At 43.8% G+C, this 26241-nt stretch overlaps 1 protein-coding gene across 11 annotated transcripts in view; it reads left to right on the top strand.

The window, feature by feature from the left end:
- Nucleotides 1-26241, top strand: part of NLGN1 (neuroligin 1) — a 692408-nt gene that overhangs the window by 324468 nt on the left and 341699 nt on the right. For 6 of the 11 annotated variants that reach the window (XM_077348372.1, XM_077348376.1, XM_077348367.1 and 3 more), the window contains one exon: nucleotides 6289-6348. The exons of 3 other annotated variants lie outside the window; for them this stretch is intronic. In XM_077348372.1, coding sequence (XP_077204487.1) covers nucleotides 6289-6348 — 60 coding nt within the window. The remainder of the gene's footprint in view (nucleotides 1-6288; nucleotides 6349-26241) is intronic. 2 more of the 11 variants (XM_077348375.1, XM_077348371.1) reach the window with 1 other exon arrangement.

Here is a 26241-nt window from a genome sequence, read left to right as displayed (position 1 = left end):
TTTTCATCATGATTTGTATACTAATAAATCAGCATTCATTCGATACAAATAAAACAAGTGGGGGGCCAGTGAGACTCACTGGGAGGGAAATCCCATCTGTACTCCCTCGCTCCACTCCTCCACTCACCCTGGGCTGTTTGGCAGCTTTCTGCATATCACCTGGAGCCCCTCCTAGCAAGCCAACAGAGACTGCCCCGCCACTGCTATCTGCAGCTCTCCTGGAGCAAATCCAGGTGAGTCAGCAGCCCCCCCTCCCATTTATATGGCTCACTGGAGAGCTACGGGGAGGGACTGTGCTGGCTTACCTGGAGCTGCTCTAAGCAAGCCAGCAGAGACTTCCCCCAGCCACCACTGCTGAAGCCTCCTCTAACTGCTATAGGTAAGTGCATTCAATGCTGTTTTACTTGGGGGGGGGGGTGGGATTTAATCCCCCATGCATTTTTTAAATATATCACATTTTTCTGCGAACGTCAGGAGTCCCCCAAGTGTGCACAACGATCTGCTTAGTCTCTGCATGGCCCCAATATGCGGATTTAGCTGTCTGCAGATGGGGGCCATGCATGGATAATAGTATATAGATGATTCAAGTGGGTCGCCGTGTCGGTCTGAAGCAGCAGAACAAATTTAGAGTCCAGTAGCACATTTAAGACCAAACATTTTTTATTCAAGCTATGAGCTTTCCTGTGCACTCACACTTCCCCGGATACATCATTTTTGTATCTGAGGAAAGTGTGAGTGCACATAAAATTTCATACTTTGAATAAAAAAATTGTTGGTCTTAAAAGTGCCAGTAGACTCTAAATTTGTTCAGTATATAGATGATGCAAACTGTGCATATAAATGTTGTGTATATTGCATATAAAAACATAATGTTCGGACATGAATCTACAAAATCAGCTGTCCAAAGCAGAGAACCATACCTGCTGACCCCAAAATAACTGAATATTGGGGGGGGGAGGGGGAAATCCAGGAATTGATATTTTGTTTATTTCACATTATCTGTTTATTTAAACTTATATGAGCTTGGATCTTGCGTAGCACAATTAGGAGGATGTAGCATAAATAGCAGCTTTAGTGCTTCAGCTGCTAAATGTGATATTTGTTTATTTACAATATTTATTGCTCACCTTTTGTACTTGGACTCAAGGGAGATTGCGTGGAGGGAAACAGTACAATTGATACATGCGCCATTCGATAAACAATGCAATAGGATTCGATTTGTGGTAGCTTTCTTTAATCCCCCAAATTGTTCACTGGATCCCCAGGAACACCCTGGGTTGTGGGTATGTATGTGGGCGGGTAGTATTGGTAAACATGGTTCTCTCTTCCATAGACTCATAGAATCATAGAGTTGGAAGGGACCTCATGGGTCATGTAGTCCAACCCCCTGCACTATGCAGGACACTCACAACCCTATCGCTCATCCACTGTAACCTGCCACCCCCTTGAGCCTTCACAGAATCAGCCTCTCCGTCAGATGGCTATCCAGCCTCTGCTTAAAAATGTCCAAAGATGTCCAAAGATGGAGAGCTTCCCGAGGAAGCCTGTTCCACTGAGAAACCACTCTGACTGTCAGGATATACTGCTATATACTTCTGCTTCCATAAGCAAAAGTATATAGCAAAAGGGGGAAAGGAGGCTAGGATCCAAGCCATATTGTATATATACTTATAGCTGATAGATAATGCTGCTGCACAAGCAACAATGATAAATGCATGCATTTTACATTAAAATAGGTTGTCAAAAATAAAGACCTAATGGGCCCGGATAAAGGATGGACCAGACTGAGAACTGGTATTGTGTAGTAGTTAGAGGGTTAGATTAGGATCTGGGGGATCCAGGGTTGGATTCCAACTCTGCCGTGGAATTTTGCCGGGTGTCCTTGTGCTAGTCACACCTCCACTCAACCTAGTCTACAATGCTGGGCTGTTGTGCAAAGAAAATGCAGAAAAGTGCGTTTGGAAGAAAAGCGGGGTATAAGTAAGAAAGATTCCCCTGGAGATTTTCAGATCAGAAAGATAAGGGCGAAGCAATTTACAAGTAGTTCCTATTGCCACCCCCCCCCTTTTCATTGTTTTCCCTTGGCCATTTCTTGGCTCTCTGAATCTGAATGCACATCGTAGCTAGTGGACTTACTAAAAGGTAAGAGCTACACATTTTGTTGAAAATGCTCATTTCCATTCCTTGTTAACTATAAGAATGGACAGCACTGAGTCTCAGGGAGAAGCCTGGATTAGAACAACTCCTGTTTCACTATTCTAGTTTAAAGTATCTAGTACGTTTAGATACTGACTTGGGTGGCCCGGGCGAGGCCACTTTTGCCATTTATTTGGACGTTAAGCAGGGTCCAGAGCTGATTAGTCTTTGGATGGGAGACCACCAGGGATTTCCAGGGTCACTGGGCAGAGGCAGGCAATGGCAAACCCCTCTGAACACCTCTTGTCTTGAAAGAGATCTCCATGAGAGGTCTCCATAAATCCACTGCAACTTGATGGAGTTTTCCAACACCGCCATCTTAGCATTACTGTATCTGTCCAGCCACTTACATCAAACGAGACTTCTGTTCCTTGTAAAATAATTTTAAAAAATGGCTTTGCTGCAAAGCTAACTGGAAACTAATTATGTACTCTGAAATAATTAAAACTCACCCATGTTACTGCTTCCTTGGCCATTTGATGGAGGCCGTTAAATATATTCCTTCAGGCTCTACTGTCAACTATCGAGAGCCTCAAATGTGACATGTTGTTCTTTCCGATGCCGGTTACTTTGAAAAGAATGTTTTGAAGAAGATTGAATTAGGGCTTTGGTCGCAGTAGGCTACGTGCAAGGGGGAAAAAGGGGTTCAGAGTTCATTGGGGGCTCCCCATGAATGAAAACCTACACTTCAATGCATCAGAGAGTGATCCAAAGCAGATCTGTATGGAGGGGTGCTGAGCTCTGTGCACTGGGCCTTATTCCCAGGAAAGGATTCACAGGACTGGAATGTGCCTCTTTAAGTTCCCCCAAAACTTATTTGGGGGAAAAAAAAGGGAAACTGGGTTGTTCAAAGTTCAGGAAGAAAATGTCCAGCCTCTTTAATATGTAGAAATGGACAGAAGTTTTTCATTGATAGAGAGGTTGTTGTTGTTGTTAGGTGCGAAGTCGTGTCCGACCCATCGCGACCCCATGGACAATGATCCTCCAGGCCTTCCTGTCCTCTACCATTCCCCGGAGTCTATTTAAGTTTGCACCGACTGCTTCAGTGACTCCATCCAGCCACCTCATTCTCTGTCGTCCCCTTCTTCTTTTGCCCTTGATCGCTCCCAGCATTAGGCTCTTCTCCAAGGAGTCCTTCCTTCTCATGAGGTGGCCAAAGTATTTGAGTTTCATCTTCAGGATCTGGCCTTCTAAGGAGCAGTCAGGGCTGATCTCCTCTAGGACTGACCGGTTTGTTCGCCTTGCAGTCCAAGACAGAGGTAGATAACATCAAACAGTAAGTAATGCCCTATGAAGCTTTTATTAAAGGGACTTGACTTTTTTGCTCTCCAGACAATTGAAAACCCTGTAAGGGAGGTCACACACACACACACACACACACACACACAGAACTGGAATAATTTTTGCAGGAAGCTATTATTTCCTCTCTTATACTTAACTGTACTTATGTAACTATGCTGTCAATTACCGATTATTCCAGGTTTTTACAACCTATATTGGAACTGCTTGATGTCCAGTTAGAGTGCTAGCACTTCTCCAGTGGTAAGAAGCATATGTTGATTTCTTGTCTTGTTGTCAACATAATCCTGCCCGTCTCCTAGAAGTATGAACAAAGAGATATACAGAAAGTTGTAACCTGTCTTAAACTGCATTAGCAGTTTTTTCCCCACACACCACCAAATTTAGGACACTCCCACGAGTATAGCTTGTATCCTTTCACATTTCTACCAGTACTGTACTGACCATTGAAGCAAGTCAATTTCCTCTTGGTTGCCTCTAATCTTAAGAGCTGGGTTTGATTCCCCACTCCTCCACATGCAACCAGCAGGGTGAACTTGGGCTGTTCTCACAGAGAAGCCCTATCAGAGCTGTAGTGGGGAGAGGAATAGACAATTCAACAGAGTAGACAATCTGACGGTGACAGTCTGACTCAGTGTGACGTAGGCTTGTGTGCTGTGATATAGATCCTTTTCTGGTATATGTTCAATTTTGAATGGCTTTTTTGCTTCTTAAATTTGACCAGCTTCAAGTGTAAAACAAGAAGGGTAGATTAGAAATTAACACGTTACTGTATTTTATTGTATTTTATTGGAAGCTTATTTTATATGATATTATATTGTTGTAATCTGCCCCAAGCAGTGATCAAGAAATCAATCAAGAATCAATCAATCAACCAATCAATAAAATTGACAGTGATGTCATTAAAAAAAAAAGTTTACAACTACTAGTGATGGTTGATGCTAGTTCATGATATAAAATGTTTGAGTGTGATCTGTTTCGGATTGATTTGTAGCAATGCTTTTGCTGGATTCATTGTAGTGTACCGTCAAGGCTAATGGTCTGGAAACAATAATCCTTAAGGAAAGGAGGCAAATAGTCAAGCAGGTAAGAGGGAACTGGAAGTCTTAAGGCAGCTCAGACCAAGGAACCAAGCCAGGGTCTAGTGAAAATCTGTGTTGTTGTTTTTAATTTTCGGATAGCTGAAATACCACCATCCAGCCAGTAGAGGCGCTAAAGTGCAGCAGAGAACAGATCTTTTTATGAGCTACCATGATGAGCAGAGAGGAGCATTCCTTTCTGCCACAATTTCAGCTTTGAGACTCCTGGAGACTTAAAGGTAATTGATTTGAATTTATTTGTGTGTGTGTGGCTTGGTTCCATTTCTAAAATGCCTATTTCCAGGCCAACACTCCGACTTCTGGGTAGCTCACTGTTCGGAAAGGTAGTATTCTTTCCCCCTTATTTCAGATCTCATATTAGTTTACTGGTGTATAATCACTAAGGAAGCAGAGCTTTTATAAATGCAGATGTTTCAACACTGCTGGGAGCTAACGCATGGTTCTTGCCTACCCATCCTCTAGGTTCTGGCATGCACTTTCATCTCCTCCAACCCTGTTTCCTATTTCTGTGACTTTATGCATGAGAAACTTTTATTTATGCTTTTCTACTCTGTGTTTGGCTGCCTTAAAAAAAACGTTAAAGTGCCATGGTTGTACTGGTTTCAGTAGGGGGAAATCGTGTATGTGTCTTGCATGTGGATTACAGAATGTCATGGAAATGTGCTAGTTTGGGGGAAGAACAAATAAATGTAATGCAGAGTTTCAGTGGTTTTTGTTTGTGCTTTAAAGTGTGAGGAATACATGGGCGACAGAAGTGGTTTGATGATGTCTTTTGACTTTCCTCCTGCAGTATATATATTAAAAAAGAATTATTGACTGTGCTATGTGCTTGAGACAGGCATAGCCATTTTCTTCCTGTAAAGAATGTATAATCTCCTAACACATGTTAATAGTAACTATCTTGGGCGTGGAATGATATTAAGTCTTATGAACTGACTGTATGATAATGCCTCGGCTTGCTGAGACTGTAATCAACTCTGTGAAAACAGCCCTTCTTATATCTTGGTGCTAATCCTATTTTGGAACCTCTTAATTTTTTAACATGTATGTCAGCAGGTAGTCAAAGGCTTCAAAGGAGTCTTCTCTTCAGGGCTGTATTTAAATTATGAACTAACAGATGAACCAATCCAAATCTAACCTGTTAGCATGGCAAGCGTTAGCTAGCATGGCTGGGTTAGCAAAAGTCAGAACTGGGCTTTTTTGGTTGTTTGTTTTAATTTCACAGTCTCTTCCCCTGTGAGCAAATATTAAAAGCCTGATTCTTCTTTAAAAACAAAATCGGAAAATTTCATCAACAAAATGAAGAACTGAACTTTAAAAAAGATATTGATTAAAATTTCAGAAAATGAGTACACTTTCAAGTACTCTTTAGTGATTTTTTTTATATGAGGAGTCTTTTTTTAGCAATACAGAAGCTCGTTCTTGAGTTCTTCATGTAATGTGTAGGATGTTGATTTGCCTTTTATGCTAGTTGCTTGTAAAGAAAAAAGAAATCTTAACCCTAAGGGTACATTCTGCTGGGGAAAGAAAATCCTTTTTCGAGAACAAAGATGAAAACTCGTGCTCCACCCCACCCCCTCAAGTGTTTTTCTTGAAAACATCCTTGGAAGTTTAATATTGACTGTATTTTTTCCTCAGTCTTGTATATTCTTGAATTGTCTTTTTCCTCCATTTTCTCCGTTCTCAATCCTAGGTCCCCTAACAAAGAAACAAGCAGATGATTTAGGTGATAATGAAGGTGCGGAGGATGAAGGTATTTTTTTTTCCCGCCAAACTGATTTGCATGACAAGGACCCCCTTGAAAAATCTTTTTTCTCCCCCTCTTTTTTTTATTTTTTTGACTTCTTGTCTTCTTTTGAAGATTTGCTTTTTAATTCCCATTTTTGATGTGTTTTGTCTTCTTGCTTGTTGTTACATATTTTAATTTTTCTTAAAAAAGAATGTTGTTAAGTTCTATGATAACAGTGTTAAAAAAAAAAAGAGGGTGTTTTGCTTTTGTTTCCTGGAAACGAACTCTCGATATGTTGCATCCCACTTTCAACCGAATTTTGTCCATAATAACTAACACGCTTTTGAAACAGTCTCTCTATACACTTTCTTGCATGTTTCCTAACCTCTGTTTCTCTATATTTCACCAAATACAAAGATGATACATTGTTTTCATTTGTCTTCCACTTATCTCCATTTTTAATAATTATGGAAATGTTGTGTTTGATAAGGATGAAATGGAAAAGCTGGTATAAATGTGTATCCCAAGCAACTGTTTCTTTTTTCTTTTTTTGTGACTGCAAGAGGTCACCTCATCTTCAGATCCAAAAAAAGATGCCCAGACTGCTTAACCCTCACCAAATGGCAACAAGGAATAAAATCCTTTGCTTGATTTAGCAGATATCTACATAGGGTTCTATATGGTTTATTTACTGATAATATATAATATATAAAGATATATACCCAATGGACAAAAGGCAGATGTGAGAAATAATCAGGTGTGTAAGAACTGTTCCTTCAATCAATCTAAATATCGCTCACAAAATCCCAACACAGCACTGCTCGCTCGCTGCTAGAGTTGTCTGCTCTAAGTTGGAAAGTTCATTGAGATTTGGCGATGGAGCCTAGGAAGGCGTAGACCTCATTCTGCCATCTCCCCTCCACTGTTGCCATTTTCTCCAGGAGGTGTGATTTTGGAGATCAGTTGTAATTCCCCACCTGGAAGTTGGCAAGCCTAGATCTCTAGAATAATATTGTCGTTGAGAAACAAGAACCATTCATGCAAGGGGGTAAAGAACCTTCATTGCCTTCAAGCTCAGTGGAATACTGTTTGAAAAATAAAACTCTTACAAGCTCTCTTAGAAGAAAATAGTGTTGGAACTTGATGTAAGGCCACAAGGAAGCCATTATAGATTAAAACATGGCCCTATTTCTGGCAGAGGATGGGCAAGTGAAACAGGAAGTGGCAATACCAGGTAGATCTAAGATGGTATCCAGATTGATTCCAAGAGAGGTAAGACCTTCAGAGATGTACGTCCTGGTCCATTAATCACATCTTTAAAGAAATAATTTCCCTAAGATACAGGTTTCAAAATGGTAACCATGAAAGGAAATTTAAAAAATTCAAATCCCTTTGGAGAAAAATTCTATTAAACTTATCAACCTTCCTCTAATTAAATTTGAAATTCTGGCAGATGTTTTACCTGAACATCACCCACCAAAATTATCTTGAATTTTATTTTAAGAGAAATATAGTGGCCATTTCAACGTTGTGCCTAACTCTCCTTAAAAAAATACAAAAACACTTCCACAAATGTGTAACCTGAAGTAATACAGTCCATGTCATTTCCCCGGAGCAAATACATAGGGCAGCCTTTCTCAACCTTTTTACCAATAAGAAAGCCCCCAAAACATTCTTGAGGCTTCAAAAAATCACCAAAGTGATCCGAGCAGGACACACCTTCCTGCCCGGCCGCCAAAGTCACCTCTCTACCTACGTTCCAGAAACATCAATAAATTGGTGATCCCTCGCTTCAAGGAAGCTCGACTGACCTTGATCAGAGCCAGGGCTTTCTCAGTCCTGTCCCCCACCTGGTAGAATGATCTCCCAGATGACATCAGGGCCCTGCCAGAGCTAAAACAATCCCACAGGGCCTGTAAACTGGAGTTCTTCCCCCAGGCCTTTGGTCAAGACAAGTAAACAACTCGAATCCAGAGGTCCCTCCCACCATCAGTCTGCACTCGCCAAAAAGAATAGAAACCACACTGCAGAAATTGGAGGAAACTGTCCTATTGTTAACTGTTGATTTTGTTAACCATTTCTATTTGACACAAGTTCCTATTGTCAAAACTGTTATATACGTTCAAACCCATACGTTTATTTACAATGTGCTGTTTTTATGAAAACTGCAGATTAAACTCCCCTGAGCCACATAAATGAATGAATGTCATCAGAAGTGCAATCACCCAGACATTTCCACCAGATGTGACAATACCAGGCTACTCCTATGGCACAGGAAATGATAAAATGTTAATATTTTCAGATGATTTGTGAAAAGAATAATACCTGCACTCTGGGTTGGCTACCAGTTTGTTGTTCTTCACCAAAGGGAGCCTGCAGTGGGAGTTTGCAGAAACAGGGCTGGGGCAGGCCTATGCCACTCTGTGCCACTTCCACCATCCACCATAGAAACAGGGTCAGGGAAGGCCTATGCTGCTGTGTTGTTTCCATGCCTACCCCAGTGCCAGAAATAGCCTAGCAGCCTACATGGCTGGGGCAGGCCTGTGCTGCTTCATTGCCTCCCCTTTGCAGTTCTTAAAAATAAGAGTACTTAACCTCTCTGGATTCCAGTTGCCATCACCTGCAATGAGCCTCAACCAGCAAGGATTGGTGGTCAAGGTCCCTATCCACCCTTCCAGGCCCATCATTGGCCATGGGTGGGTGGAGGGTCAACATAACCATATATGGTCATATTGCCTGATATTTTAAAAATTAAATTATATATATACAAAATTAACTCACTCCCAATTGGCAAAACCCCTCTGGGGCAGTTGCAAAACCCTGGTTGAGAAAGCCTGGCTTAGAGAAAAGGGCAGAAAACAACAATTCCCCAAATTATTATTATTTATGCACCTGTTAATAAATGTTTATGCCAATTAACCAGCTATCTTGGATACATAGTTTGCCTTTAGGACACTACAGATAATTGTATCCCACCCCCCTAATTTTTGAACGTATATCTTTAAATTGTGCGTTCATGTGTGCATGTATGTGAAGTGCTGTGAAGTCACAGCTGACTTACAGCAACCCACAAAGATAAATGAGAAGCTGAGATGGTTTGCCATTTCCTTCCTCTTCTAAATCTTCCTTGGTGGTATTCAATCCAAGTACCAACCTTGCTTAACTTCTGAGATCTGACGATATCAGGCTACAATATATTATTCCACACCCTGGTCTTTTAAATTATGGACAATTAATTTTAGCAGTTCATGTTTAGAATTCCTCTTGCTGCCCCAACTCAAACAACATTTATCCTAGGCATTAGATTTCGTGTACATGCCAACTTGTTCAGATATTGTGTGCATGCGCACAAAAGCTTATCTGTAAACCGCGTTCCGTGGTATAAATAAAAGTCTAAGGAGTGTGGGGGTGGGCTCAGTCCGGGATGGAGGGGCAACGATTGGCCCCTTTGTCCCAGACTGACCAGTCAGGAGGCATGCAGCACCTCCAGACCCGCCCACACACACCCCACAACGTTCCCCGCCTTCGCTTGACTGCCAGGTAGGTGCCTGGTCGGCGGAGCCTTCCATGCGGGCCTCGCAGTTCCGAGGTCTGCACAGAATCCGGGGAAACACTGGGGAGGGGGGCAGCCAGGGGAGGCTTTGGTGCGGCCCTCGGAGCAGCCTCCAAGGGTCATGTCGAAGCCGGGGACTCGCGGGGAATGGAGGCGGGAAGAGGAGGCTTTGGCCGAGGGGACAAGGGGGTGGGGGGCTGCCCCGGCCCCTTCAAAGCCTGCCCTTATGGTTGTGAGCTTTCGATAGTCCCACTGTTATGATCTTAGTTCATAGTCTGAGGAAGAGTGCATGCACTCGAAAGCTCACACCTTGAATAAATCTTTGTTGGTCTTAACGGTGCTATTGGACTCTGATTTTATTGTGCTACTTCAGACCAACCATGGCTACGCACTTGAAGTTATCGGATGTGATTGACCCACAGCCATCCTCTTCTGCATTGTCGGCTTTCTTTGTGAACCATCTAACATTTAACGCTCTAAGCATCTGGTCTTTTCTAAACCGTGGTTCTGTGTAGCCATTACCAGAAATTAATGGAAAAAAAAATTATTTGCAGAATGATATACTTAAAGGCTTACAAGCACAGTTTTTATTCAATTAGTCACCGGGAAAGCCCATATTACTTACAGACAATTTTGAGGAATAGCTTCAAACCCGAGCTATTCACACAGCAGACCTTTGTGGCTTTCCTAATTTGCCACATAATTGCTAGGGCAAGCTCTAATAGCTAAAAATCTGTCGAGTTAATCAGTACCTTTCACTCTTAAAAAAAAGCAAAGAAAAGCAGAACACATTCAAACGTATCAGCTCAAATCTAGCTCCATTTGGTCGTGACAGAATGGCAGCTATCAGCGCGTGTGCCAAGAGCTTGTATGGAATTAGCTAGATTAAATCTGTCCCATTTTTTTTAATGATATCTAGTGATACCATTAAACCCATGGCTACCAGTAGGAATCTCAGGACTGCAGCACTGCAGAGGAGCCTTAAGGTAAAGGTAAAAGGTAAAGGTATCCCCTGTGCAAGCACCAGTTCATGACTGACCCTTGGGGTGACGCCCTCTAGCGTTTTATCCGCTTAATTATTGAAACCCAGGCGTTCTTCATTCATCGAGTCCTTGGTCTTCCATCAACTCAGTGATGGGATCCGAGACTGAGTGGTACTGTGCTAATAGCCTGGCACTCCTGCATCATTCCTGAGCTGTAAATCTTAACTTTCATCTGCTGTGCTCTGCTGGCTCAGGAGATGCCAAAGGTGAGAGACAAGCTGATTGTGTCCCTTTGTCCCCTGCCAGATTTTTGTCCCCTGTCCCTCCTCATCCTCTGAGGCTTCTTTTGCTGGTTCTGCCTCTACATCCAGCTGGTCAGATGTGCATTCCACTGATACAGCTCCTGATTCTCCCGTCTCCTCATTCTCAGAAGAGGAGGCAGCTGGTCTAACCCTAATCCTAACCCTAACCCTAACCCTAACCCATGACACATAGTTTATAACTTTATCCAACCATCTTCACTCAGCCTTCCATCCTTCCGAGGTTGGTAAAATGAGTACCCAGCTTGCTCTTGCTGGGGGGTAAACGGTAATGACTGGGGAAGGCACTGGCAAACCACCCCGTATTGAGTCTGCCATGAAAACGCTAGAGTGCATCACCCCAAGGGTCAGACATGACTCGGCGCTTGCACAGGGGATATCTTTACCTTATCCAACCATCTAAGCTACGGCATTCTCACGCTCAGTAATAGATTTTCGGGGCAAAGATGAGAAGATTTGTTGCCTTCACATCTAGCTAGCTGCTGCTGAAAACAAGAGTTCTGGCTTAGATATGGTTTGATACAACAGGGCAGCTCTTATATTAAGTTTAAAACATCCCTGAATGTAGAAACGGCTTGTGTTTTTTTAGTGAAAATAAAAATGCAAAACTTGAACTTACTAAAAGCTCATTAGCATTACATGTATATGTCAGACTATGTCAGACTATTACTTTTAAATGTCAAACATGTCCAGACATTATGGTTTCATTTTATTACCAAGAATTATCCTAATACAGTACTCTGATGGGCCAATGGAATGCCTGCATGAGATTAATCTTTTATACCAATTGAGACAGCATTTCCCTATCTGTAAAGCACATACATTTGTGGCACTTTCCCTTCTAGTGAAACACATGGCAAAGACTTAATGGGCAGTGGAGTTGTGGCTGTGCATTTGAGCCCTTAGGTTTGCAAGAAATCACCACACAAATAATAGAATCATGGAGGTGGAAGGTACCTCCTGGCTCATCTAGTCCAACCCCTGCACTGTGCAGGACACTCACAACCCTTTCGTTCATCCACTGTAACCTGCCACCCCCTTGAACCTTCACAGAATCAGCCTCTCCATCAGATGGCTCTCCAGCCTCTGTTTAAAAATCTCCAAAGACGGAGAACCCACCACCTCCCGAGGAAGCCTGTTCCACAGAGAAACCGCTCTGACTGTCAGGAACTTCTTCTGGATGGTTAGGCGGAATTTCTTTTGAATTAATTTCATCCCATTGGTTCTGGTCCGTCCCTCCAGGGCAAGAGAGAGCAACTCTGCTCCATCCTCTATATGGCACCCTTTTAAATACTTGAAGAGGGTTATCAGATCCCCTCTCAGGCATCTCCTCTCCAGGCTAAACAGACCAAGCTCCCCCAACCTTTCCTCATATGTCTTGGTTTCCAAACCCCTTGCCATCTTTGTTTCCCTCCTCTGGACACGCTCCAGACACAGTTTGTCTACATGGAGGCAAGTACAGGTTTATGGTAGAACATCAGAAAGCCAATGCAGCTGTGAGCATATTGTCTCCCAGCTACACCAGCACTGAGCTAGGTCAGATGATAACACTGGAAAAGGCACAATCTTTTACAAAGTATTCAGAATTTCTAGTCATTGTAAAATGGGCTTCCTTTCTTCTCTCTTTATTGTTTTTAAACCTTAAAGAAAAGATTTCAGATTTTTCTGTAAAAACTCTCAGGCAATTTTCAGATTTTTAGAAAATCTGTCTTGACGGCTCATAGTTTCAGTTATAGATTTTAGTATCCACAGATTTAGCCATGTTGCAAATTGTATGGTCATTTCCGCATGAGGAAAATGTTCCTGTACAGCATTGGCATTTCAGTGTTGGATCTGCTCCGGTGCTGAAATGTGTCCCTAAAGGGGACACAGCTGCGTCAGGAAGGTTACACGGTGCAGGGGGGTGGTGTGAGAGGTGGCTTGTTTGCAGGAATGCAATCCCACCTTCCAGCAAAATAAAACAAAGCCCTGGTCCGCTCCACAGCACCGTGAAGTGCCACAGAGCTGTCCAGGGCATTTTTTGCCTTCTGCTGGCCTCCGTAGGGTGGGGAGGAGCCAGGCCTGGAATTAGTGTAGTGGTTAGGAGTGCGGACTTCTAATCTGGCGAGCCGGGTTCTATTCTGCACTCCCCCACATGCAGCCAGCTGGGTGACCTTGGACTCGCCACGGCACTGATAAAACTGTTCTGACTGAGCAGTGATATCAGGGCTCGCTCAGCTTCACCTCCCTTACAGGGTCTCTGTCGTGGGGAGAGGAAAGGGAAGATGAACGTAAGCCGTTTGGAGACTCCTTCAGGGAAAAGCGGCATAGAAGAACCAACTCTTCTTCTTCTTTATAAACACAGGGATTAGCTTCAGGTCCATACTGACACCGCCCCAGCCTTTTCTGCCCGTGCGGAATGGGCTTGACAGAAGCTCAAGAAGCATACTTTTAATTATCATTGTTAAACCACTTAGCCAACCCCTGTTGTCTTTTTAAAAATGTATCAGCAGAAAGTATCATAGTATTCTGCCATTTGTGAAAGGACTTAAGTGGTTGTTTCTGTTTAGTGCCTGAAAAAAACTCTTAGTGTATACTACTTGGGCTTTCGCATTGCATACCCTAATCACCGTCACCTATACATTCACTAAATGTAGGAAGGTTCATGTCCCCCCCCCCCAAACAGAGGATTTTAAAGCTTTGTCTTAGAAAATGTAGAAGCTTCATAGGAGAACAACAGTTTTATTTATCTGTGAGATGAGATCTATATGCCTCTCCCCTCCCCCTCCAAAGGGATCCAAAATGACCTGCCAAAAGCCAGCTCATCTGGGAGTGGCGGGATAAAATTCAAATAAAAGTCTGATTAATAAATAAATTAAAAAAATAAAATGCCAATACAATTTTCCAAATAACACAATAAGCAACAAAAACACATCCCAGGTTGGTTCTGATCAACCAGGCTGCCTAATACAGACCCCAGACTTCAAGCCATAGATTAGCAACCAAGGGCCAAGAGCTCTTTAGCTCTTTTCTCCTTAGGCTCATGCCCATGGGTTTGTATCTCAGGCTTTAATATCTGAAAGGAAAAGAAAATTTTATCCAAGATGGAACTCAGCTGCTGCTAATCTGCTGGCAGGAAGATTTACCTTACTCCCCCATAGACAAGATCCGAGGTATATAACCTGCTGGAATTCTGCTTATGTTCAAGGACAATTTCCTTATCTCCCCTTTGTGGCAGTTCACTGACCCATGTGCTTGTCTGGTCTGGGAAAGTTCCCCTTACCACAGATACAGTTGCTGGAAGGGGCTCATGGGAATTGTATCCATGGACGTATAGAGAGCCACAGTTTGCCAATAGACTGTACACAACAATCATACTAGTTGGGATCCTACAGCTTTCTTCAGTTGAGTGAGGAGCCTTCCTCCAATGGAGTAAGGACTACACTGAAGTGTGACTTTTCATTTACGGGAAAGAATCTGCAGGATTCAAGGGGGTGTTAGGTTACACTGTCAGTGATAGGGTTGTGGCTGTCCTGCATGGTGCAGGGGGTTGGACTAGATGACCCAGGAAGTCCCTACCAATTCTATGATTCCATGGATCCTGCCAACTGCATTGCACTTGTGGCTGTGAAGCCTCAAACATATTCACTAAGGCCAGTCTGCAGTGTTTGGGTTAATAATGTGACCCAATGGAAAATTACTTTGGCTAGAATTATATCGTCCTTCATGGAATGGCTATTCTAAAATCTACCATTTGGAACTCCGGAATAGTCCCTTAATTTGGTTGAGGAGTTTAAAAACATTGGGTAGAGCCCTGTAACTTTCCCTCTCTCACACACGCATACATTCATGTTCACTTAAATTTCCGACTGCTGAACATTGCTGAACTCCTGAAAAAGAGCTTGCAGAAGAAAGAGACAAGGACAGCATGCTCAGCTCTTTCTGCTTTCCCCCTCTTTTGTGTCCTGTTCAATTGGCTTCAAACTGATGGCCACACAGAAGGTAACTGGATCTGTACTCCAAGCACTGCCACCACATAGCTATTCATTCATTCATTTATTGGATTTTCAGGCCACCCCCTCTTCAGCAGTAGTCTTGGGGCAGCCAACAACATTAAAAACCCTGTACATAAGATCTATAAGACCTTGTACAGTTAAGAATTATCAGTTAAGATAATTTACCCACGCTCCCTTCCCCTCGACTCTCTGTGTGACAAGAAGGGCCATCATAATTATGGTTATTGTTATTTAGAATTCTTGGCTGCCCCTCCCTGACGACAGGCTCAGGGTTGCTGACGACAATAAAAACATGCAAATATAAATATTACAGGACAATGTTTTAAATCTAAGCTAAAATATGCTCCAATTCTGGCCATAGTTGTCAATCTTCAGATGGTAAGGGAGGTGGAACAGAAGGGGAGGGGCCCTTTCTGATGTCATACTGTGCATGGGTTTGGCCTCGACCATACACCTTGCAGAAGAGTGCCATCTTGCAATCCCCTTTGAACGGTCGGCTCCAATAGGGCCCAAGTTTTGGCTGGCAACTCATTTTGCCAGGCTGGAGCCAGGGCCGAAAGAGCCTGGTTCTGGTTGAAGACAATTTAACTTTTGGGGGGTTGGGGACTACAAGTAAGTTGAAATTTACAGTGCACAACACTCTTTTGGGATGTATTTGCACAGGCAGTCCCTAGTTATGCTGGTCCTGGACTGCATAAGGCCTTAAAGGCTAAAAACAATACCTAAAACTTGATCTGGAATTCAACTGGTAGGGAATGCAGCTATTGGAGGACCGGTTGAATATGTACCTTCCATGGGGTCCCCATAAGGAGAAGAGACGCCGCATTCTGGACCAGCTGTAGTTTCTGGATCAGAATCAAGGGTAGGCCCACATAGAGCATGTTACAGAAGTCTATTCTGGAGGTGACCATGTGGATCATTGTAGCTAGGTGTTCTGAGACCAGGCACTAGTAGCTTCACCTAGGATAGATGGAAAAACACCTGTTGAGCTACCCTAAGGATCACCCCCAAATTCTAGGTGTGTGCTGTTTTTAGCTGCACACCATCCAGACATGGGAGGCAAACTTCCTTTCTGGTCCTTTCCTTCCAAGCCAGAGGACCACCTTCTTCAAGGGGTTAAGCTTCAGGCAGCTTTGTTGGAGCCACTCCATCATAGCTCCAAGACACCTGGCCAAATATTTAGCTAGAGTATTCAGCCAGCCACTCATCAACAGGTAGAGTTGGGTGTCATTCACATACTGGTGACACCCTAGCCCATATCCTCAAACAAGCTGAGTTAAAGGGTGCATAAAAATGTTGAATAGTATTGGGGAGAGCATCGTGCTCCAACTCCACATTGGAGTTGACAGTGGTCAACTGCTCTTCCCTAATAGCAATCCTCTGCTCCCAAGTTTGGAGAAAAGAGACCAGCTACTGGAAAGCTGGCCCCCATATCCCCACATCAGTGAGGCAACGTGCAAGAAGTTCATGATTTATCAAGTCGAATGCTTCCATAAGATCTAATAATACAAGCATCACTGACCCACCTTAAGGAGCAGTGAGTGCTGGCTGCAGCCTGAATTTTGCAAGGTGGTTTGAGCCAGGCAGCTCTTGAGCCACAGGCTTTTGGCGCCACTTTTATGATTGGAGCTGATCATGCAAAAAAAACCAAAAAACCAAAAAGCCATTTGACGACCATGAAAACATCCAAATTAAAATTTCAAATGATTTGTGCTTTTGGTTTTGCCATTAGTTACATTTCCCTTCAGACAAAGAGAGAGCTAGCACTGAATTATCATAATAGTATTGGTAACACTTGAAAATGCAGAAAGAATAAACCCTGATGTAGCTTTCATGAAAAGCTCCCATATAATTACACGCAATGAGGGGCTGTCAGCATTTCCATTGTCTAGCCCACATTTCCAGTAGCAGGTAAGTTATATGCAAGCTCTTGTCTTTTTTAATTAGAAACTTCGGCGGTTGCTTCCCTTTCCACGTCTCAAACTTTCCCAGTGTGAATCCCACAATTCACATTTGTGCTATGCAATTATTAGAACACTGTAGGATGTATCCCAACCAAAGCCTAAATCCCACAGATTTATAATCAAACTTATTCTCTTTGTGTTAAGTGCTGTCAAGTTCCTTCTGACTTATATGACAACTCTGTCAACGAGTGACATCCAAAACTATTTTTAACAGCCGTGCTCCGGTCTTGCAAGCTGAGGGCCATGCCTTCCTTTAAGCCAATCCATCAGCTATTGGACATTCCTCTTTTCCTGCTCCCTTCAACTATTTCTACCATTAGTGTCTTTCCCAGGGAGTCTTGTCTCCTCTTAATGTGGCCAAAGAAACACATTCTAGCTGTGCACAATTAATGCGCTCACTATTTCCTTGACCTGCTAAACCAGCAGGAGGCAGAACTAGGAGGAGCTTCCATGCCTTGGCGTCATTGGCTCAAGTTTCTCAAGAGAAGAAGAGTCATTTTTCATACCCTGCTTTTCTTGACCTTAAGGAGCCTCACAGTGTCACATAATAATATTCCCTTCTTCTTCCCACCATGGGCACCTTGATAGGTTGGTGGGGCTGAGAGGGTTCTAAGAGAACTGTGACTGGCTCCAGATCACTCAGCAGGCTTCAGAGTGAAGGAGAAATGGGGAATCAAGCCCCATTCTCTAGATCAGAATGCCTCTCTTATCTGATTCTCTAGATCAGAATGCCCCATTCTCTAGATCAGAATGCCTCTCCTATCTGATTCTCTAGATCAGAATGCCCCATTCTCTAGATCAGAATGCCTCTCCTATCTGATTCTCTAGATCAGAATGCCCCATTCTCGAGAGAGCAGAATGCAAGATGCTGGCTGTGTAACAGCCCCTGGAACAGGTAGCAGGGGGAAACTCTCAATAGGTTACCTAGCTGTGTACCACAGTAAGCCTTGTTCCCTGAGGCCTGTCCTACCTGCCTACCTGTATTGGCCTGTATGATTATAGGTTGGCAATGGGAGAGAGAGGAAAGGTTCTCTTCATTTGTGTACCTCATGCATCATTTTATAAACCAGAATTGTTGCTTCCATTTCCTTTTGACCCTTTGCTTCATTCTGCCTTCTGATAAAACAGAGGACATAAAAACATCCTTGCTGATGGACCAGTGGTCCATCTAGTCCAGCATCCTGTGCCAAGGCTTCCCCAGGTGTAGCCCTCTTAACAGGGATAGAGAGGTTTACTGCTTGTGAGTATTCAGATTCCCCTTACTGGCTATGTCTAGTAGACACAGAAAGGCCCGTCCTCCATGATTCTGTCTAGGAATCTAAGAGCTAGCTTGCTGTAGTGCTTAAGAATGGCAGCCTCTAAACTGGAGATCTGGGTTTGATTCCCCACCCCTCCACATGTAGCCAGCTGGGCGACCTTGGGCTACTCACAATTCTGTCAGATCATTTCTCACAGAACAGTTTCTTTCAGAGCTCTCTCAGCCTCACCTACCTCACAGGGTGTCTGTTGTGGGGAGAAGAAGGGAAGGTGATTGTAAACTGCTTTGAGACTCCTGATAGTGAAAAGCAGAGTATAAAATAACCAGCTCTTCTTGTTTTTCTTCTGATATTGACATATGTCTCAGTCCATCTATGACTACATCCACCGTCGACAAATTTTACAATTTAATCATTCACTAACTAAAACAAGCACCTCCTGGTTTTTGTCCTGAATCTACTGCCTACCAGCTTCATTGGGTACCCTCAGTTTCTAGTACAATGGGGGAGAGAGGAAAGGTTCTTTGCATTTGTCCACCTCATGCAGCATTTTATAAACCAGAATTATGGCTCCTATTATCTATTTCTTTCTAAATTGAAAAGCCTCAGACTGTTCACCTTTTTCTTACGGCAAAGGTGTTCCAGGCCCCTCCTAATCCTGTTTTCCATTGAGCAGGGGGGATTCCTGTTCCTGATTCTGTTTGTTTCCAGACTTCCTGTTTTGTGAGACGTGGGCCCTGTTCTCTGGATCTAATACTTGCTCTGCATCATACAGGCCAATACAGCTGGGCAGGTAGTTTGGAATTGCCTGCATTCTGCAGGGGGTTGGGCTAGATGGCCCTGGAGGTCCCTTCCAACTCTATGATTCCATGAAATGAATATCCCCCTGTGAGCCTTGGCCTCTGGCAAGCTGAAACCTATGATCAGAGCCCTATGTGAAACCAGAGCTAAATTAGTTGTTCATTTCAAATGCAGGAACAATTGAGTATTTAAAAAATCTGCTCTTGTAGCTGTGCCTTTCAAAAGATGGCTTCAAGCATTACATTAACCAGCACTTCCTGGCTCAAATTCTATATTTTTACATGCAGATTTTTTATTTTTGGGTGGTGGGGGGATGGAATTTGGGAAAGGCCATGCCTGAAATGCCCTTAAAGTACACTTCCATGATAGCCTCAATGTCTCCTTCTCCTTTTCACATTCTGTTAGCACCACTTTATCTTTTTTCCTGCTATCTGATCCTAATCCATCAGGGATCACTTAGTGAGTGAGATGGTGTCAGGGCTAAGCGGACTGGCCGTGCTGAGGGGGAAGAAGTGTAAGCAGTCAGGGACATCGCTGTCTTTGCACATTGCACTAGAAGGATTTCTTTGCCGCCCCCCACCCCCAGTGCTGGGATAGAAGCCTTACCCTGTTGCCCGAACAACCCAGAAATGTCCTCTCTGTCCAGCAGGAGAACTCTTAGCTCTTATCTACAGACCCTTCCCAGAACAATATGGAGAATGGGGAAGTTCACAGCACACAACTAGGGTTTTAGACAGGGTCCTTTCTACAAAACTAAAATCTTGTTTGTTTTTAAGTCTCTGGGTATCACGTGAGGTTCCTGAGCTATCCCAGAAGACACAGCTCTAGGAAGGGCCTGGAGAAAAGGGAGTGGGGTGACTCATGAGCATGCTTGTCTCCTCTTCTGTATGTTCTCTAGCCCTTGTGAATGGAGCTCACCATGTCATTGGACTGTCAACGCCCTTTCATAGTTACTCAAAAGTAAACATGGAACTGCCTTACACTGAAAAAGTCCCTTGGTCCATCAAAGTCTGTATTGTCTCCTCCAGCCGTTCTCAACCTTTTTACCATTGAGAAACCCTGAAATATTCCTGAGGCTTTGAGAACCACCAGAAGTGATACGATTGTGGAGGATATGGATGGGAAGCATAGCTGGGTAGATGCCCACCTGAGGCCTTTCCCCTTCCCACTCCCTCCAGGCCCATCATTGACCATTTTGGGAAGGGAAGTGGGTCCACATGTCTATATATGGTCATATCACCCAATAAATGTTTAACAAATCTGTAACCGCTCCTGCGGAGTGGTATAAATAAAGCCCTAAGGGCAAGTTGGGAGGAGAAAGGGGTGGGCTCCGTCCGTGATAAAAACTCGGAGGGGTGAATCAGGAGCTGCTTTGCGGCTCCTAATTCGCCCCTCCGAGTGTCACTCGCCGCCCAAGGAGTCTATTGCCTGCTTGGCCTATCCTCCCATCTGCGCTCCGCCGAGCCGGCCAGAAAGCCTCCCGACTTGCCCACCCACCCACAACCGAGCCTGCCGCACCCCCTCTGGCGATTGTCCCTCCGATCCCTCCTCTTACGCCACCCCCCTAGAACTCCCCCGCCCGCGGACCCCTCACGGCCACACCCCTACCTTCCCAACCCATCAGAGAACGCCTCCCTGAATGCCCTCCGTGGCCTGATCACTCCATCTCGCGCCGCCGCCGCTCCATCCGGCCCCACGCCCGACCTGCCCTGCAGCCCTGCTATGCCCCGATGTCTCGCCGCATCCACCCCTGAGGGCCACGCTGCCCCAGGGCCACCGCCGCGGCTCCGGCCAAGCCCGCCTTCTCCCACGCACACGCGTCGTTGGGGGCCCGTCCGAGCCACGCCTTTATGGCGGCCCCTGCTCAGCCCACTTTGCTGACACCTCTAGCCTTCTGCCGTGCCCAGCCACAGCCCTGGCCTCTCTAGGCCGTGGTGACACTGCGCCGCATAGGTCTCCAGCCGACGACGCCCGTTCCTCCGCCCCTCTGCCGGAAACACCAGCCACATTGCCGCGTCAAGGATCCGCGGGGCCTGCCCCTGCCCGGAACCATGCCTCCTCCCCCTCTGCCTACTCTCCAGTAAGCTGCCAGGAGGGGGACCGCCCTCTGCCCTTTCCCCCCTCTCTCCTTTCAAAGCCCATTTTTATAAATGGGCTTTGAAACTAGTTAAAAATATATATTAAAAAAATTAAATCCCACCCATTCGGAACACCTTTCCAGGGCTGTCAAGAAACCACAGGTTTTCACAAAACCCTGGTTGAGTAATCCTGGTCTACTCATGCAAAGGCTCAGGCATTTTCACATCACTTCTTACCTGATCCTTTCAACTGGAGATGCAGGGGATTGAACCTGGGACCGCCTGCATGCCAAGCAGATGTTCTACCTCTAAGCTATGGCACCTGTACTATGTAAAAATAAGCATAGCATGAGGAGTCACAGGCAGCCAGAGCAGTCTCAAGATTATAATTGGAATGAGCAGGAGCCATTCATAGAAAAAATGGCATCAATTCCTTATTTATGTAGTATTAGTATTGGCCTGCATGATGCAATGCAAGTTTAATTTTTTTATTATTTCCCCCCCCCCCAAAAAAAAAGACAGGTCCCTGCCCCATGTTGCTTGCCACCTAAAGATGGAGATTTGTTTGTTTGTTTATTTATTTATTTGACTTATAGCCCGCCACTCCCCCAGGGCTTGTGGCGGGTCACAACAATAAAACCCCCATAAACCCTCCTAATGCAATAAAATCTTCTAAAAAAGCCGAACAACCCCACCTAACCCAACCAATCCAAGCGGCTGCACCATTATACCACCCAGCTCATAATCCAAGGAGGGAGTAAGAATAATCCGAAGAAGGAAGGGATATATAATTTGCAGGACTAAGTGGCAAAGATTTAAAGATACCTAGGATTTCATCTAGCGCATCTCTAAAAGGTGTCATGTAATTGGAATTTTAATGAGAGTTTATTCAGAGAAAGATTTGCAGTGGCTATTAAAATGAAGAAGGAAAGGCCTGGAGTCCCCCGGACCTCAACCGACATGCAATTTGGCAAGAAGAACCTGTATTACACTCCTAATTACATCAGATACCTTGAAAATACTTTCAAATGTCAAGCGCAGAAACTTGGGATCTATGGCATAAAAAGGAATCTTGAGCTATTACCTCAAATTACGGTAGTTCCTGATTGTATCTATAAGTACAGGCTTGGAAAAATAAGAGAGACAGAATGGGAATTTCTATGATTATGTAAAAGACAAACCCTGGAAGAGAGAGTCAGTAACAGAATGGGAGTGTTGGACTAAGACAGGGATTCCCCAAGAAGAAGAAGAAGAAGAAGAAGAAGAAGAAGAAGAAGAAGAAGAAGAAGAAGAAGAAGAAGAAGAAGAAGAAGAAGAAGAGTTGGTTCTTATATGCCGCTTTTCCCTACCTGAAGGAGGCTCAAAGCGGCTTACAGTCGCCTTCCCATTCCTCTCCCCACAACAGACACCCTGTGGGGTGGGTGAGGCTGAGAGAGCCCTGATATCACTGCTCGGTCAGAACAGTTTTATCAGTGCCGTGGCGAGCCCAAGGTCACCCAGCTGGTTGCATGTGGGGGAGTGCAGAATCGAACCCGGCATGCCAGATTAGAAGTCCGCACTCCTAACCACTACACCAAACTGGCTCTCAAAGACTAAGACAAAGAACTTTACAAGGAGGGAATCAAAGAGCTTCAGCAGCAGCAGGAATAATAGACAGCCATCCTCATCCTACCCCCTTCTGTCATGGGAGATTTTCTACTATATCCAAAAGATATATACACGTGACATAAACTGACCCATGAAATGAATATATATATATATATATATATATATATATATATATATATATATATATATATATATATATATATATATATATATATGTATATGTATATGTATATGTATATGTATATGTATATGTATATGTATATGTATATTTAAATGCAACATGCCCAAACAATCTCCAAATATGTAGAACCTGAACCATTTACCAAAATACAAGCAAACCTCCAAAGAAATCAAATAGGGAATACGCATTTATAAAAACGATCGATATTCCTTCTGGGCCCTGCGGAAACTGAACGCTTAGAGTTACGTTCTTGCCATTTATAGCTGCGGTGTGGAGAGAACCACCTCTCGGTTCACAGGAGAAGTGGATTTCCTCTAGGTCAGTGCTGAGATCTTTGACAATGCAGTGCAGAGAAAATGTACATCATCTCTATTCTTATCTACCGTGGCATGTGGATAAATGGATAGGAGCTCGCCGTACTGCCTGTCCTTAACCTTTCAGAGCGCAATATTCAGAAGGAAGTCATAAAATGTCATTATATAGGCTCAATTTATTCAGAGAAACCTTTATAATCTTGAACTTTGCTTTACAATGGACTGGTAGAGGGGTAGCCTCCCCACCCATCAAAGAAAGCTGCCCCGTTTCTTCCAAATACCCCCATCATTTTTTCTGCTTTTGCCCAGATCGACCAAACTATGCAACCAAGATTTCATTACTATTCACAGTTGGTGCTCTGTAATTCTATGTAATTTTAATTAAAGATGAATTCTTAAACAATCTCCTCCTGTGCTACCTCCAAGCATACAATTAGCCATGTACAGTTTCTGCTGCGAACAGTCATTTAGTGATTTCAAATTAATAATTTATCTGTTCCTCCGCTTGCGCCAGCTCCAGAAGAGACGTGGCACCAGCGCAGCAGGGTAAATAGCCACGAGGAGGCAGGCACAAAAAGGACTGCAAGGGGGCTAGTGAGGGTCAGTGTGTGTTTTGCAGTCTCTCCCCACCACCCCTAGACAGTCAGTGAAAATAACTGGACTGTCCGGGTCAATACCGGATGCCTGGTAGCCGTAGCAGGGACGTGCTAGAATTTTAGTCTCAGAAACCAAGGCCTGATTTCAGCTTGACACTGCAGAGGCAAAAGTATTTTCTCCATGTGGCCTTTCCCTCTCACAAAGTCTTGGGGAAACTGGGCAGCCATGCAAAGCAATTAGTTAACATGGTCCATTGGCATCCACCTGAGCTGCTAGTCTCCGGGTTGCTAAGGAAGTGTGGAAAACGTCTTTTCACAGGACCACTGAAAATCAAGAAACCACTCTAGTGAAAGGTCACATGCAGAATAGCGCTTGCCTTGCTAGGCCCATTCCGCACACGTAGGATGATGCACTTTCAATGTGCTTTGGCAGCTGGATTTTTCCTGTGCAGAACAGGAAAATCTGCTTCTAAAGTGCATTGAAAGTATCTATTGTGTGCAGACTAGGCCCTAGTGTCATATTTCAGTCTGGCTTAATATCATTTCTTAGGCAAGAAAAACGCCCTTTCAGCCCTAACTTTAAAAAAATAAAAATAATAACGATGTAGAGAAGGTTGTAGCCCTGTCACCTTCAGCCACTTTCACTCTTGCTCTTGTTTAAAACAACTCTACCTTCCTTTGCTTCCCAGTGTGTTTGTGTGTGTGTGTGGGGGGGGGAGGGTGTATGGGGGTACCATCAGATTGATGGTGTTATGTAATTCATGGGGAAAACCTGAATGAGATGACAACCTGCAATGGGAATGACTGTGTCAAAAGCATAGAGTTTCTGGTGATTCCTAGAGTGAAGCGCTTTCACTTCTAGGCTTCCCCAGCAGGTGATGTAATGCCATTGCAGTGATGCCAGCTAGGAAAAAAATCTCTTGCTGGCAGTTTGAATGGGGGTGGGCCATGGTGATTCCCCTGTGCTCCCAGCGGGAATCTAACATCCTTGTAACTCTATAGCGCCTTCTCATAAGCCCCTTCCCCAAGATTCCTCTTTGAAGCCAACCTCTTTGACCTTAATTCCTGCTCCCAGCCCCAAACAACACCTAAAGATTTTGGCCCTTTATTCACCTTTTTTTGTCCTTTGCTTCCTTTTTTCCTCCCATCGTTATTTCCCACACTGCTGGAATGTATATCTTCAATGCTGGGAACCTCTATTCTTTGCTTCGTCTGATTTGTAAAGTATCCTGATCACTTAATAAGAAACTATAAATAAGAAACTGATAATAATAACCTTCTGCAACAGGCCGTTCCACAGAAATAGAACACACCATATTTATAGGACTAGTAGATCACTCCAGTTTTTAGTATTGACCTGGTCAGGGGGTCTTTAATTGTTCCTCACTTCTTCATGTTCCGCTGCCCCCCAAAACAACAACAACAGCAACAACAACAACACTTCTCCTCCAACTGGAACACAATTTATACTTGGCTGGTTCAGCTTTACCCCCATTCACAAAAGATTCCTTTCCACAAAGCACAACAGTATCAACAGATAAGGGAGGGGTTGCCAGGGAAATACCTTTTTAAAAAGCAAAGCCAACTCCCCCACACACAAAGTATGTCTCTAGTTTTTTGTTGTTGTTGCAGAAAGAACAAAAGGCGTGTCTCTGCATTTTAAAAACCTAGAAACTTACTTTAAAAAATGAAAGGCAGAAACATTCAGTATAATATACAGTTACAGATCTAAAACTAAACAAAAAGCCCCCCCCCCCCGCCCCCAGTGGGGGGATTTGACTGTCATGAGTAGAACCAGGAAAATTCAGACTTCCTCACTCAGATGGCAGGCATCCAGTTTTTTTCTGTGGTCTTGCCTTCATCCAGTTTGATTGATGCAATTATGATTGACTGCACCAATGGAATTACATTTCCTGGGCATGCAGCCTGTCCCCACATTTAGCCTTTTGCTAACCTGTACATTGGTCTCTCCCAGATATGTGTCATAATATCAATTTGAATTGGAGGTGAACAGTCCAGGTCTGCTTGTAAATATTTTTATCACATTGGAGGTATCAAAGAACAAGTAAATGCACAGATTGATTACCTTTGGGAAATATATTGAGCATACCTAACAATTGTGTTTGATTCCAAGTTAATTTTTTAAAATTCTTATTCTGATACCCTGCAGGGCCCAGATACCAGAACTAGCGTAGATTTGTGTGATCATCTTCCCTATAGTCATCAGGAACTCGGAAGATATCTATAAAGGCATCTAGAGCTTGAACC

The sequence above is a fragment of the Paroedura picta genome, chromosome 8 (assembly GCF_049243985.1).
Source record: "Paroedura picta isolate Pp20150507F chromosome 8, Ppicta_v3.0, whole genome shotgun sequence".
In the NCBI taxonomy this organism is placed as follows: domain Eukaryota; kingdom Metazoa; phylum Chordata; class Lepidosauria; order Squamata; family Gekkonidae; genus Paroedura; species Paroedura picta.
Note: the sequence above shows the minus strand (reverse complement) of the source record. Positions and strands in the feature narration are given on the sequence as shown.